The 16,503-nt window shown below is 40.2% G+C and overlaps 1 protein-coding gene across 1 annotated transcript; it reads right to left on the bottom strand.

Moving 5' to 3' along the window:
- Window positions 1-4,144: 4,144 nt before the first annotated feature.
- LOC109142031 (C2 calcium-dependent domain-containing protein 4C) lies at window positions 4,145-8,972 on the bottom strand. Its single transcript, XM_019274350.2, has 2 exons — window positions 8,758-8,972; window positions 4,145-7,807 (listed from the first exon to the last, which is right to left on the bottom strand). The coding sequence occupies exon 2, from the start codon at window positions 7,749-7,751 to the stop codon at window positions 6,498-6,500; it is 1,254 nt and encodes a 417-aa protein (XP_019129895.1). The 5' UTR covers window positions 7,752-7,807; window positions 8,758-8,972; the 3' UTR covers window positions 4,145-6,497.
- Window positions 8,973-16,503: the final 7,531 nt, after the last annotated feature.

Below are 16,503 nucleotides of genomic sequence, written 5' to 3' on the forward strand. Positions count from 1 at the left end.
TTTTATGTCAGACACATCTACTTGTTGCAGCTGGAAACAATGCTCATGTGAGAGACATGACAGTCAAACAAAAAATAAAACAATGAGCCAAAAAAAAAAAGGAACTGCAGATAATCCTCTTTGTGTTTATTTATACAAGCGACTACTCACAATATTCATTTGAGCTACTGCTGAAAATAGCAATTAGTGCAGTTTAAAATTGTTTTTATTTATTTTCAAAATGACAAACAGCTGTGGAATAGAAATGTGTCAGCAGATGTTACTGGTGATTCCCTGTTGTGTAACTAGCTCCTGTCTCTTCCCACCTCCCACGCACTTCCTGTCCAACCAGGCAGCTCCTGGACTGACTCCTCCCTGAGGCTAATGGTGATGGTGCAGTATTTTTACCCCGCCAATTAAAGTGGTCACGATTCATATCTCTGTTTGTGTACGCTGTTAATGCTAACTAAGGCTAGAGGTAAGAACAAGAACAGAAGGCCTGAATAGTAACTCCGCTGGATATGGGATTTTAAGTAGGAGGATGCCATTAACAAGACTGAGGGTCCAAGAGTGTCACATTACTGTGGTAAAAATCAAGTAATTAAAAAGACAGTAAGGACAGAGGCAGTGCAGCTCGAGATGAGGGAAGGAGGAATGATAAGAAGGTGGTGAAGCTCTTCTGAGTAAAAATGTTGAATTTACAGGAGAGCCTCAAGGACTTTGTCTGTGCAGTCGTCTCAGCTAAAAGACCAAGATGACAACCTGCTGTGCACAACAGGGTGGATTTACTTTATATATTTCTAACGGTATGTCACATCCACCCACAGTGACATGTCTGAGTCTGTTTTAGTCTTCTGTCCATAATTTGCTCCACATTAATTATTTTGCACCACCAAGACAGTCCATGTTTGTATTTGTCTAATTATTTGTTTCCACCAGTTTTAACTGGTTCTTAGTATTATTGCTGTTATTTATTGTTTATTGTATCTGTGTTTATCTGGACACCCCCCCCCCCCAAAAAAAAAAAAAAAACACTGAATATTTCTTGTTGTATAAGAAACTCAAGGGGAAACACAGGGCCAGCCACGCCGTCGCACCCTGCAACCCTTCCCCACTAACTAGGGAAAAACAGGCCTAACCTAACACAAATCTCCAACTCAAACTAAAATAATCAAACTCTGCCATCAGGGGGGAAAAAAAAAAGGGGGGTTAACTCAGCTCAAAAGAAAGAAAAGCAAACCTTCCCCTGCTACTGCTGCCCCAGAGTAAGAGTGTGGCCTCCCTCCTCCTCCTCTTTAACCCCTCTCTGATTACCAAATTGACTGCAGGAGGGAGAACAGCAGCCCCCAAAAAGAAAAGAAACACTCCCAGGTGTGGAACACTCCCACTACCTGGCCACACCTAACAATTATTAATATTTGGTAGTTTTTACTCATCACACCATCTAAAATAAGTGCTAAGTTTGTTAGTGTAAATAAATAACAACATAAGCGGAGATGCTTGGGAAGTTTTCCTTTAATTAAAGTATTTCACACCCATTAACACAGTAAGTAATGAGAGAACAGCTGTCAGTGGTTGTAGTATCACAGTAAAAAAAGTATCTACCTGCACAGGCCAGACACACAACAGCAATAACACATGGAAACCAGCTTCCACTGTTGATCTACGTCTGGAAAGATTTCACTGTCAAGTAACGGACCGGCACTTTTCAGTTTCCTTTTTCAGAGAGAACCTGTCAAGACAGGAAGACTTAAGAGACACTTAAGCACATATACAGTAGATCTATATATATAAACATCTCAAGAATTTAAAAGCAACCATCAATGAAATACAACATCCAACTGACCATCACCATTCTCGGCCTCTCTCACAGACACAGGCAGACGCTTTCCTCAGTTCTCATTTTAAATGTTATGAATCAAGTCTCTCCGCTTTCTAGCTAATTAAACAGCTATTGAGTGCAGAGATATAAGGACTGATTTCGAGCACCACAACAGGCTGGATAACGGGAAAGTTAATTCTGGTAATTCCTCTGTGGACTGGATAAAGGTTAGCATTTCAAATGACCAACCATGTTTTTAACCACAGAACCAGTGTGACTCTGGGGACGGTGGTGATGTCTTGTTTGTTGGTTCAACATGTTGGCCCGTAGTAAAATATCTTAATGACTACATCATTCATTTTCCACCTTTTAAAAGAACAGTCGCCAATAGTTACAGCAAACTCTTGGTTTGCGTACAGATTAGATAAATGAAATCTAATCAGTTGCACAGTGTATAATTACTCAGCATTAGAGGTGTTGGTTGAATTATTATTTTCTGTAAGTTTTTAGTGAGCCAGGTTATTTTCCCCTCCTTTACATCTCTAGACTTAGCTAAACTAATTCCTTCATTGCTCTCAAAATGTCAGACGGTTTTTATTTTGATTAATGCTAACATAATATGCTGTTGGTAGCAGCAGACTGAACCTGAAGTAAGCTGACAAAAGTAGAGCTGTAGAAAATAATTAACCTTTTTTGCATCAGTTAGTTAGAACAGAGGCAGTACCTCCGTATTTAATCCAACCAACACTTTTGTGACTTTGCTAGCGAGGCTGTTTAAAACTAAAACAGGGAAGATGTTTTGTCCTTTTTTTACAAAGTTAAAAAAAACCTCAGGGGGAAAAAGACAAGAGCACATTTTTTTTCAAGTGGACTTATCAGGACTTAACTTCCTTATCCCATTGTTGTCTTACCAATATATTTCTGTTAGAGACATTTGGTAAGCCTCCAGCTCAGCTCAAAATCCACTGCTAGAGCAATAAAATGTGTAGAAACATGATGCATCTTTGTGCTGCTATGTTGTTAGATGTGAAATGACAAAATGTAGCCGATGAAACATGACTTTGAGTCCAAAAAATTGATTTTCTCTGTGGATTTTGGAAAGCTTGTGGCGAAGAGAGATGCAGAAAAACAAAAACTTTTACCACCCATGAAGATACGAGTAAAAAAAACATTTTCCTTTGACCATTTCTTACAGTTACAACAAATATTTCTTAAGATATGTTTACTGATAAGGTTGTTCTGTTCAGACATGTGACCAAACTTTTCAATATGAATCTGTGACAAGGCCACAGTTGACTGACAGCGCAGAAGTAGTCCAATAACTGTTTGTTGTTTTTCTCCCTGCATTTCTATCCTATTAAATGATAAGCCACACAAAAGCAGTAAAAGCAATCCGTTATAAAAAATAAGACTCAGTTGAACAATTTGCAGAAACACAGCACCCATATTTCAGGGGTATCATAATAAAGATTTTTATCTGCAGCAACATCCTCATCTAGAGTACAAGGCAACCCACCACTAGACAATAAGAATCCACTGAAAATTAGTACTGACACTAGTGAAGTATGTTAGTCATGCTAGAAGAAACCTCAGAAGGGGTTTGGTAACAACAGGGTTGAGTACAATTTAGGACATTTGAGTAGAAAATACAATAATTCTACGAGCAGGCACTGTATGTTTGCAACAAGGGTTACAACAGATCACCGACTTTCACACTATAACAAACAGCAGTGTCACTGTATATAAAGTATATAGAGTATATCGATAGCAGTGCTACAAGTGAGCTACAAACACCAGTTGAGAGTAATCTTCACAGAATTAAACTGAAGCTTTGGGGCAGTGTGTGAGAAACCTCAGTAATTTGCATCACTCCGATGTCTCTGACTTTCTTTTCGTTGTCTGTTGTCGCTCCCCTCTGCAGAACACTCAAGGCTGCAATCACATGCAATTTCTTCTAATTCCTCAGATGGACAGCAGAGGACAACGAAAGAGAAGAGAGCTGCTGTTTAAGTCAAAACACGCACATGCATTCATTGCCTTGTTTTTTTTCCGTATTTCTTCTTTGTCTTCTTCCCCTTGGGCTTCATTGACGTTGAAACAGACATAATTAAAACGCCTCTCAAGACAACTTCTCACTCGCTGGTGCATAACTGGCATTTCACTGACAAGTGTAGAAACTAATACATACAGCATGTAGTTATATACAGTACAAGTCTGATACACGTTTCGAGTCATTTCAAACCATTCAAAAGCATTTTACAAAATACTACATGTTGTACATAGAAAATTAAGAACTTTGGACAAAATGTCATGCTAATCAAATCACACACACACACACACACACACACACACACACACACACACACACACACACACACACACACGTACATACATCGTAAGGCTTTAGGGTTTCATAAAACTTTGAGCATGTCATGCAAACACCAGTGTGTCATTGACATATTCATGCCATGCAACTGGTACTCTGCACTGTGACACCAGTGCTCTGTTCTTCTCATATGAGACATTTAATACATATACATGCAAACAAGTACTGTCCACTGCCAATAACTGCGACTGTGAGGCAACAGCCTGGTTGCATAAATTCTGTTTTTACATAATGGATGTATTTAATTAGAGTTTTAATATTTTTCTTCTCCCACTGCTATCAAATTTTTACCAAAAAGCAGTTCAATCACATTAAAGCACTTTGTTGCTACCACTTCTGTTAAAATGAGTTGTTAAATGTGGGCGCTTTTTTAGTAAAGAAATGCTGGGAGGGAAGGATTTGACACGCTTGACTGAAGCATATTAGTGACTGAACATTTTATAAAGTGGAAAATTAAGTTGAAAAAATTCTTAAACATCCAAAAGCTCTCCCATGGACCGTGCTGACTGACTATATAAAAAAAAAAACTCCAAGCTAATCCTCTATGCTCCAGTGGGTTTTTTTTGTTTTGTTTTGTTCTGTTTTTGGTGTTGAGAATCTCTGCAGAATAACACAGAGGTGTCGCCAATCGGTCTGAATGCAGAGCGAAGATGTCGGTGTACCTATTTGGCAAGAGCTGTTGCCTAGTTGCACAAGATTTAATCAAGGTGCCCACACTGGATGAGGCATGCGTGACAGGCTGCAGCTGGACATCCACACAGGTCTTTCATAAGGCTGAGGAGGTTGCATCAACCCAAAAAATAAAATAAAAAATAAAGTACATATCAAATATATGAAGGATTCTTTCCATACACATTCATTAATTCAGTGAGTTGGATTTCATGCAGTTAAAGACATAACTATTGTCCATTAAAGACATTAAAATCCAGGTAGGCTACCTCACACTGCATACATTACTGTGTTTAAAGTCCTATATTTTATAAAACAAGTCAAACTATGTGAGTGAAGTAAGAATATTTCAACCTGTTTCCAATAGAAATGGTTCAAGATTTCATCATTTGAGTTGGAATTAATCCATCTGCATCAGAAACTGGTTCAAAAATACTTTTAGTATTTGTTTGTTTTCAAGAAAAATAAACTTTAAAGATACCCCATGGAGTTTTTGACCACTAGTAGTGCTAAAGAGCAGTGTTTGCATGAATGTGTTGTGCCTCTGATTTCATAATATTCAGCTGATTGGTGGCTGTAACAAACATAGCATTGCAACAACAATAGAAGAAAAAATGCTAACAAGCGAAATGCAGGAATAAAGATATTTAAAAAGTTGTTTTATGAGGAAGGAAATGCATTCAATACATTTGTTAGATTTAATTCTGACAAGCATTCAACACTGACTGTAACTATAACTTTTGTTTGTTTACCAGAAAACTCCACAGGGCACCTTTAACATTGAGATAACTTTGAGATCTTTGCAGCACCTGTACGTTACTGAGCTTTTACTTTTTTGTTAATAAGAACCTAATTACACTAATAAAATCAGATTATGTAATCATATGACTCTGTCTTACTTGCATTACTAATCGTATTATAATTCCATTTTTGATGTGCATGTAAATGTGTCTATTGTGGCTTCTCTGTTTGTCCCTCGCCTTCCCCCGTAGGAGGCGGGCCATGGCAACTGGGATCAAAGGGTCATTTGCACATCAGGATGTAGTGCCACTTCAAAGCTCACACTGATTCACAAAAGCATCTTTGTGCTGAACACACGGTGTAGCTTATGTAGAATCACATCCTGTGCTGCTGCTGATTTATGTCGTATTACAGTAATAAAGCCATGCCACACATGACGAACACAGTGCAGGCAAGGACATGAGGACAGCTTGATACACAGGTGTCGTCCAACCTTTGAACCAGACCTGGCTGAGGAAGTTGGCTGGGAGATATGTCCAGGAAAAAAAAAAAAACCCTTTCATCTGTTGCTGTGGAGCCCGGCTTGGTTTAATGAGCATTCATTATTGAGAGAAGGATCCAGGCAGGTCTTGGTCACCATAAAGCCTTCATCAGTTCATGCACATCAAGAGATTCATTTTCTGAGCTTGGTGTTTCTTCAGCTCTCAGAAGAAAGCCTTTCTTTCCTTCGAGGAAAAATGTTTCACTTACTGGAAGCCCTTCTTTTTCTCTCATTTTGTTCATTTATTGGGAAAAAAGAGCTGCTTGTATAGAAACCAGTGCAAACATTTAATTTAAGTTTTAATCAGTTTTTCTTGTTTGTTTTTTTTTTGCCTCCTTTGACCTCTAGGTCTTGTGGCTTTAAAGCCCTGAGAGCAGCTTTGTCAGAGGCACCTCTCGCTCTCCAAGCAGTGTGTCCCGCTTGAGGCTGGTGCCTTTGTTCACCACCTTGAACTTCACCGACAGGTTCTTCGCCTGAACTGAGCTTATCGAGTCAAAGAAGAAGTCCTCGTTGAAGACCGGGTTGCGGCTGTTCTTGATGATGTTGCTTCTTTGCTTCTGCATCTTGCCCGGGTTCAGGTAGACGGACACGCAGCAGTTGATGCTCTTGATGTCAACGTGCTTGTCGTAAAGACTCTCCGCTGCTAGGACTCGGATGAGCAGGCGGGACGTGCTGGAGTCATAGTTGGCGCTGATCCTCACCGACCCGCCTTTGTGCAGGTTGATGGTGTGCTCTCGCTGGAGCCCGTGATCTGATGCTCCAGCACCACCATGGAAGGAGGGCACGTGGAGCCGTCGCTGGATGTTGGGGCTGGGTTCGGCCGAGCTGCACTCGTCGGTGGAGAGGGAGCTGTGGCGGGCGAATGTCCGCTTGGCTTTCACGACTTTGGCCTGAGTCTCATGGGTGAAGATCTTGAGCAGGGAGGCAGAACGAGAAAGTAGAGGAGAGCTGAAGGGGGAGGACTCAGCTGAGGAACAGGTGTCACTTTCTCCACCACTGAAGTATCGATAAGGATTCATGTGAGAGGTGCTGAAGTCAGCTGGATTCAGATGGTTTCCCCCTTCGCTGCTTTTTCCCTTTCTTTGGGTGTTTGGGGAGGTGATAGGACTGGTATGCTCGCAGTGGAACAGTGACTCTTTGCGGCGAGTGTGGGGGCTTTCCTTTAAGGTTGCAAAGCCATAAGGCGTGTGAGTCTTGGGAACATAAGGGAGGGACATTGCTGTCTGAGACTGGGGGTCTGCATTGGTGTCTCCAGGCACAACATCATCAGCACTCTCTATCTGTATGATGTGACGGTTTGCAGCTCTCAGCAAGTTCTTGGTGTCTCCTGCAATCTTGGCGACCAGGCGAGGACTTCTTGGACTACTGATCTTCTTCCCACTGCTGATGGTTTGCTCTGAAGTTGAGGGTTGCAATCCTTCTTTGGGTTTCACATTGGGAATCTCAGGTTCTGGAGGATTGCTGACCAGCTTTGGAGGAATGAAAAAGTCTGGGATCTTGTCGGGGGTTAGGACGTTGCTGTAGGACGGGGTGACAGCCTTCTTGTCTTCATTCTCCCCCTGTCGCAACACACCGGTCTCCACCGACCCGCGGATCTTATCCAGAACCCACATGGTCCCACTAGACAGTGGGATGTGTGGGCGAGTGGAGTAGATGCAGTCAGACGTTTCTGTAATTAATAACACACGGGGGTAAATAATCAGAGGATGGTTGCTCCACAGGGAACAGAGAGATAAAAATAACACCAAGGTGCTGAAGCACTGTTGAGCAGTTCACGATGAAACCCAAAATACGTAGAAGATAAAGACAATAAATATTGCAATCACATCTAAACTACAGATGCTGTGTAGGGTTAAAGCTCTCACAAAGACAGCTCAAAAAAGGTTCTCTCTGAACAGTTCGTTCAGCAGGTTTATCACATTTTAGGACAGAGGACCTCCCAGAGTGTCTACGAGAGCAATGTGAAGGACAGAGAAATTATATATTTTTATATCAACTCGAATTAAACTATATTACAATATTTACAACAAACTCACTGTTTTTAGACAGCAGGGTGGTTTCATTGATGTTAGTGGAAATATTAGTGAATCTAGAAACAGATTAACAACAACAAAAGGGGGGCTACTTAACAATTTTCGTTTAAATCTTGAGGTTTTACTAAATTTAAAATCTGTTAATGGATGTTATATTAACATGAAATATCTGTGCTCCCTTTTCCTGCTTCTCCTGAGCGTATTTTATTCTTTAATCAAATTAAAGGTTAAAAAAATCTGATTTGGTTTTCAGTTTTATTTAAAAACGTCAGATGGTAAAAAGAAAAAAAAAACGTCTGAGAAAATATCTTGCAGTTAATTTAGCCAAATTAAATAATATTAACGTTCATAAGGTTAATATTGTAACAGCAGATTGTCTTTCTCCTCCTTTAGATCATGTGGATTAATATGTTTAAAAACTAAAAAGTTTAAGAAATATAAAGTTATAAACGCATATTTAGATCAACAGGTGCGAACCTTCCCCTCATTGCGCACCAGCCCGTTTTCCAAATCATCCAACGTCTCCACATAATCTGGTGTTAACACACTGCTCATGTGGGCAGAAATGTATAAATAATATACTTACAGCACGATAAAAAGGGACTCGCTCCTCTTTGTCTACTTGCTCCGTCAGTAACAGGTGTTTTCTCCCCGATAAAGCCTGTGCGCTCCGTGGCGCTGCTCTGCGCACTCAGACGGTGGATCTCCTGCTCCGGAGCTCCTGTCATGCGTTTTATAGACGGCACAGGGCTCCGGCCGACCAATAAGATCAAACTGTACGTTTTCCCAAGTGGAAAACACACTGGTTACAGGGCAGAAGCAGAGCAATCTTACAGGTGGGTTTAAAATGTTTAAATGAGCACAGTCACAGCCACAATTTAAGTGCTGCTCCTCATGTTTTATGGGAATATTTATACTGTTTGTACAATAAGGATAATCTGCTTTATTCATGTTGTTTACTGTCCCCATAAATAAAAACAGTTCTTTTAATTGTTTCCCCTCTGGTGCATTTCAATCATTCAGTCTGAAAGAGTCTCATCAAAACAAATTAGTTTTTCCATGAACACACACACACACACAAAGCTTTTGTGTGCCAGTAAATCATTATAGCTTTATAATAAGACTATTTCAACAAGAAAAGCACGTGCAGCTGAGATAGACAATGCTGTGTGGAGCACAGGCACCTGTGTGCTGGTGTGTTGATTCAATTTAACAGCTTTTTCCCATTCTTCTTCTTCTTTTTTTGTCTATTTAAACCAGCTGATCGGTTTTCCTGGAAACTTTGCTATGGCAACAAATACATTTGTCTGTCTAAAATAGGAAGGGACCCACTGACTTCATTGATCTGCAGGACAAAAGCCCTTTATTTGTCCAGATTGTTTAGTTTTGAGTCAAGTTGTGGACTGAGCTTTATCAGAAATCAGCACTAGACTGACTCGAGGGGAAGGACTTTAAAAATGTAATATGAGGTTTGCAAACGTCTGATTAAGATATTTAATGTGAATAACCCTGGAACAGCTGTCAGCTCGACCTGCCCATCTCTGGGAAATGAGATGAGCTTGATTGTTCTGGATCAATTTGCCCTTCTTGTCACAGCTAATTGGGAGCTCGCAAAGTAAAAATACGCAGAGCTTTACGGTAAATGAGCTGTTGGGTTTATCTTCCATTTTAATTTGGGCCGTGATAACGTGTTAGTATCAAAGTATTAAGTTTAGAAAAAAACGTCCAAGAGTTCAGTGAGGCAGTAGCTATCTGTGGGAACAACACTTCTTTGACTGTTGTCCAGGATGACCAACCCCCCTCCCAAGTGTCTGGTGGTTGCTCACCACAGGATAATTAGATGGCTTCTGCACTTTTGGGCATTCCCGCTCTCTTGTCACACCAGTGCATCATCTGCTCCCCTGGTGACTGGACCTTAGGCCTGCCCCATATTGCAAATGTGCATGTGCATGTAAACAAGCTTACAAAATAGGCTACTTATGAGTTGATTAATCCATTTACATCTCCCTCCAATCATCCCCTCAATTACCTTGATTATCCACACACAGGACATACAGACGCACCCACAGAGACACAGACATGTCTGCATACACCGCTAAGTAGCAACGTTGAGCATGCTCCCTTGGTCACTATGTACCCACTGATTTTGTATTCATCATGTCCTCTGTTGTTTGTCTACTGTGTATTACAACCAACTTATTGCACAAACAATGAAAAAATAAAAAAATAAATAAGCATGCTAATTAGCAGTGAGAACAAAGTGAAGCTGAAGCCGATGGGAACGTCAATAGTTTTGTAAATCAAAGTTTTGGACAAAATGAAATTTTTACTTGATAATGACACTAGATGAAAAGTAAAGGAATCACAAAAGTTATTTTTAAAAATTCTCTGAAAGGAGGACTGAGTATTTGCTCTACAGCATCATTAAAGTTCAGCAGAATAGAAAAAGAAATCAGCGGATGAATCATCAACTCTTAACACAGTTGAGCCTTTTGGTTTTTAAGAACTGTGTTTGTCACATTTCCTTTTTATTACACTTAGTGGACCTGTTCTTCTTGTACCTTTATCTTTGGTGCATGTTGTCTGACATGAATACAGTGCGTTGGCTATGACTAGTCCCAGTCTACTCCCATTCCCGTTCACCTGTTTGAAATTTCTATGTTTGTCTTCTGCCTTATGTCTTCATCAATTTAGACTCTGAAGAGTCTTTTTTTCACTTGGAAGTTGACGTTGAAGATACTTCAGTTGGACCAACCCACCGACACACATGGTGCCAAAGCTTCCTGGTAAGTCTACAGGACTGTGTGGGTGTGTTTTAATCAGGTTTGGTTGACCTGGCAGGATCTGTCTTTACATTTTGATTCAAATAAATGCTAAATTGTGATTGGTTTACAGAAGCACGTGACATCTTTTTTTGCAGCTGAGCCTTGCCCATGTCACACTAGTGAGAAAGAAAAAAACAAAAACAAATACAGAAACCTGCCATGCAAGCTGTTGGCAGGAAACTGTGTTTGCATGTCGCGTCGTAAGAAGATGATTGAGAAAATATGTTTTCATGGTTTTCAAGTCCAGGATAGCTCACTCACAGGAAGATCAACCTACACCTAAATGTATGGATACGTGTCAGACATTATATTTGTAACATTTGTCTTGACTTTTAAAGACAATCCAACAAAGGATGCATAACATTTACCAACTCATAAACCCATATGCAAACATATTCTGTTGACACATGCGTATGTACAAATATGCACCAATCCATCCATCATTAATCCACAGAGGAGGACAAACCTGCAGTATAGCATTTTCCACAAGGATGTCAGAGAGAACCTGAATGTCACAGTTCAACCTATTGCGACACGGACATACATCAGGACAGTCTAAGTCTGGCATGTAAACCATGTCAGCTATTGAAGCTCTGAGCGGAGATAATTACACATCTTGCCTTGTGAGGTCTTCTCACTGGTCATTGTCTGATGTAATCAACGTGTGAAAAGAGCCACTTACCGTATAGATTGCAGAGACACATTCGAACTCTCACCCACTGCCGTCTGCATCTGAAGCCAGCAGGGAGGGAGGCAGTGCTCACTCAACAACCTATAGATACTCAACCTGTTAAACTCGTCAAGCAAAACGTGTTTTAAGAGGTTACAACATGTGAATTATTTTTAGGTATGTAAACCCAAAAATTAAAGCGATACCAAACACAGAATTACACATGGATGTGTGTTATGAAGATATTTAACAATTTAATGAACATTCTCTCCAACAGTGCTTTAGTGCTTTCTTTCATGTTATGTGTCTACAACAAACTACATGCAAATCTAATAGATGATGTCAATGTAGAAGTTGTAGTCTGTGAATGTTTGAGCATGTTCTTGCACGAAAAATATCTTAAATGAAAAATCAAAGATTGTTGGCGATTAGTTTTCGGCCCAGTGACTTATTAATTAATCGTTTTTTCACGACTACATGAACTTACATGGAAGACTATTTTATAAATACAACATTGATGGGATAAAACATAAAAAAGTTTATTCAAAATGGGAACAGTATCTGCTGATATATGAATACCACTCCACATACTACTCCATGCTCACACTGTTAACAGCTGTGAAATAATGAGATCACCCAACCGTCTGAGGATCTTCAGCATTAGGGTGAGGGCAGACTACACCACAAGAAAAGGTTAATGTGTCTGTTCTGCTCTCATTAAAGGGCTGGACCATACATCTCTGTCTGCCAAACACTGAAGCTATTAAAAACCCCAAAGTACAGATGTGTATGAATGATGCACATGTGCTTCGGTGTGTTGCTTTCCTCTCTCTGTGGATGGATAGATGTAGCAACACATAGGTAGTGACAGGGATAATTATATGTGGGGAAAAAAGCAGCTGAGAGAGTCAATGCACAGAGTGTTTCAGACATCTTCCCTGCAGATGTCCCATTGACTTCCTGGAAGGGTAGGAAGGAGGAGTTATGGCTGTGTACGCAGAAAAGAGTCTGTAAGACTGAACAGGAGCTGCACAAAAGCACCGCAGGAGGTGTAGTGCACATCCAGGTTTGTTCACTTGTCCCTTTTTACAGTGTATGTGTGTGTGTCTGCATCAACTCTTAGCACATATGGTCACTCATTATGGTTGACACGTCATAGTGTCCATTTTTACCCCACTTTCACTTATTGTTGCCATCCATTTTTTTCTCCTTCCTGCCAACCTGCTTCCACACAACTTCTGTTGCCTTGGAGACATCTGATATCCTGACATATGAATCAATCCCACCACCCTGCCCCCCTCCCCATCTAGCCCCTCACTAACCAACTCTCTATTCTCCTCTCATCTTTCTCTCTGTTCTGTTAGGGTTCACCCGGTTCACCCGTTCCTCAGGACGGCCAACTATCTGCGGGTCGCAGAGGGCTCTGACTCAGTGAAGTCATTGGGAGCCTGTAGATGCCAACACACATGACTCACAGTCACAGTGCTGGTTGTAACATGTGGCTCTGATCCAGAAATTGGGTTTATAACCTGCAGTTTATCCTTTACAGAAAAAAAAAAGTATGAAAGCAACCACGGAGAGAGAAGCAATTCTTCAAATGCCAGGACCATTTGAGTGTCTTGCTTGTTCTGGTCCGCTGAACTGGCATATGGATTGAACACATGCAGGGCAAAAGCTCAGACCTGTCGCCACAGGAAACAGATTTGATGGACTCGGCAGCAAAGATGGCATATCTCTGTTGGGGGAGACTGATGAAATGACCTCGGAGCTTAGGGAGAAGTGTTGTTAAAAGGACGCAGAATAAAACATTGATGAAGGAAGGAAAGATTACACACAGAGCTGGCCTGAAACACCAGCAAACAAGTATATTGATCTACATTTTTGTCAGGTAAAAACTTCACACAATAGCTTTTCACAGATTGATGATTTTCATTTCCAAGCGCCAGATTACAGGCAGCCATAGGTGGGTCAATTCTTCCAGATACGTATAAGAAAGTGGAGATAATAAAGTGTATAACTCATAGGCAGAAGCAGCATATAAAGGCACAGCAAGTGAGTTATACTGGCAGCCTAGTTACAGAGTCACAGTGACGGATGTGAAACGTGGAAATGACCAGAGAATACTTTGCACTTTGATATGAGGATGAAATACACTATATGACCTTTATCACTCTTTGTTTCTGTATATTTACAGGAATGGCAGTGCCCCCGACTGGAGAACAAAGTCAGAGGAACATTGTGAGCTTCAGTTTGAGGCAATGATTGGAGAATCACAGTCAATCACAACAACGTTTATCTGAGGAAACAAGAGAAACACACACTTTAATAACTCTCTATAGGTTATTAAAGTGTGTGTAGAGGTTGTTTTGACTCTTTAATCTATCATCCTTTTGGTCAGTGAGGATTTTTACAGACCAGAGAAGTAGCTCAAATATAACAAAAAAAAAGCTGATGCTGCCCTCTAGAGGCACAAAGCAGGCACTAAAAGAATAAGAAAATAAAAAAAACAGTTTGGTGTCCTCCACCCAAATCATGAGGGTGACTGCAGGGCACAAATCTCATCATACACACTCCTCGCACAGTTTGAACACACCAAAGCATATACGCACTGAGTAGACGGCTTAGAAAAATAGATTTTTATGTATTAGAGCTGAGGAAAAACACAAGGGCACTCCCCTGGAAAAGAAAAGTGTATTACAGCCTGGTGTATAAGAAAAGACATAGTGACAGGAACCTTTATTACTTTCTTAAAAATAGCTGCGATGCCCATGTGCAGGTGAAACAAAACATGCCTTTCTGTCTCCAGAAAGGCTGCAGAGACAGGGAATACTTCAGACAGAAGGCTTTAAAATAACATCCTTGTTTCTGATTAGTTTATCCACAAAACAGCAGAAAATCTGGACATGCAAGAAGTTAAAGATGGTATAGTGGATAGTGTTGACAGTGGAATAAATTGCCGCTATATGTATTGAATATTCCAAGTATCCACTGAACATTAGTCACTGGGTAAATGTTGCTGTGTGCCTTCGTTAACCTCATTAATTTTGACCAGAGGATTTCTTGAAGGGGTCTATCTAAAATAATGAACTACTGAAAGTATTACCAGCTGATACGAGGCAGTTACATCAGTAAGATGTGATTTTCTAAGTTAGACTATTCTGGGCTCATTAGAGGCAACCACTATAATGTTACTTTAAATTTGCTCCATAATGTGATCAATCTATAACATAAATAAACATAATTACTGTCCCCCAACTCAGGAACAAATCAAATTACTTTTATTTTGTTCATTACACTGCACTTCACACCTAAATAATCAATTATTTCCTTTCAGTGACTGCTGACCTGATGATTTTTTTTTTTGAAAATATTTGTATTTATTTTTTACATAAACACAAGCCAACATAGACAGTCACAAAAACAGACAAACCGTGCTGTCTTACACAAAAACAACCACAACAACAAGAACAAGAACAACAGGGAATGGGGCCACACCATTCACAAACAAGAGAATCACACGTTACACAAGAATGAGAGTGCACAGTAGCTCAGGAAGCCCACCATGTGTTGAGCCAAACTGTGATTTTCTCACTTATGGTCCACCAGGCCTTTCAACATGATGGCAGCCAGTCTTGTACCAATATAAGTCAGGAATGGGGACCAGATTCCATAGAAAACCTCAGTCATATATCTGGACCTGTATGTTAAGTACTCCATGGGCAACATATCAAAAATAGCCTTATGCCACCCAGCTATTGTGGGGGGTTTACAGTCTATCCACTTCAGCAATATATTCTTCCTTGCACAAAAAGTGAGAATAGAAAAGAGTCTTTTGGAATGCGCACTTTTCAGTTGTGTGTCTGCCAGTCCAAACAGTAGACACACCGGGTCTTTTTTAGGTTTAATGTCAAAAATTAAATGTAGTCGATGTTCTACATCTTGCCAGTATTTGTCAGTATATCTACATGTCCAGATACAATGAATGAAACTCCCTACCTCGACATTACACTTAGTGCACAATTCTGATTTACTGTTATCTAGTTTGTGTCTAAACTGGGGAGTGATCTGTAAACGACCTGATGATTTTGATTAATACATGTTACTAACTCAGCTTCTTCCCCAGAGTTTTTGTGCTTTCTCGTCTCACAGGTCCTCCTGGATCATGGCTGCTGCTGTGGTCCTGCATGACATCCACTACATATACTATTATTATTATAATTGCTGCTATCTCTGTATCTCTATTAATGTTTACAGTTACAGTTATTGCTTTGTTGCTGTTGTGCATCTGTGTGTCTCTCTGTCTATATCTATTCCTCTGGGGACCACTAATGAATTTCATGACAATCCATCCAGTAGTTGTTGAGATATTTCAGTCTGGATCACTGTCATCCATAGAGCTACACTGCTGGTGTGGCTGTTCAGATAATGGTGTGATCAGTGATGTAAATCAAGAGAAGAAAAACATGGAGCAAAGAGCAAATTTTAGGCACAGACATGTAGAGGAGCAGTGTAATGTGGTAATGTGTTGTGATAATCACATAATACCCGAGTCTTACCCCCTGATTTGTAGCTGATGACCTCATCTTTCGTGATGAGCCATGTAACTAATAAAGACTTTTTGTCAAAACTCTACAACTTTACAAGAGTGTGGGGTTTTGTTTTTGATTTTTTTTAAATGTCTAAAGATAAATGGCACAAAGAGGTCGTTTTTTCATGCAAAGCAGAGCTAAAGTAACTAGTTAAGCAGATGTGACAGATGTGAAAAATGTCTTACCGTCTTTACAAGACGAGACTTTACATTTCCAAGAGTGAAGAAGGAACAAGCAAAGAAAAAAAA

The sequence above is a fragment of the Larimichthys crocea genome, chromosome XVII (assembly GCF_000972845.2).
Source record: "Larimichthys crocea isolate SSNF chromosome XVII, L_crocea_2.0, whole genome shotgun sequence".
NCBI classification, from domain to species: Eukaryota; Metazoa; Chordata; class Actinopteri; family Sciaenidae; genus Larimichthys; species Larimichthys crocea.

Excerpts from the sequence above, each read along its gene's own strand:
- LOC109142031 (XM_019274350.2), bottom strand. The coding sequence starts at position 7,751 with ATGTGGGTTCTGGATAAGATCCGCGGGTCGGTGGAGACCGGTGTGTTG.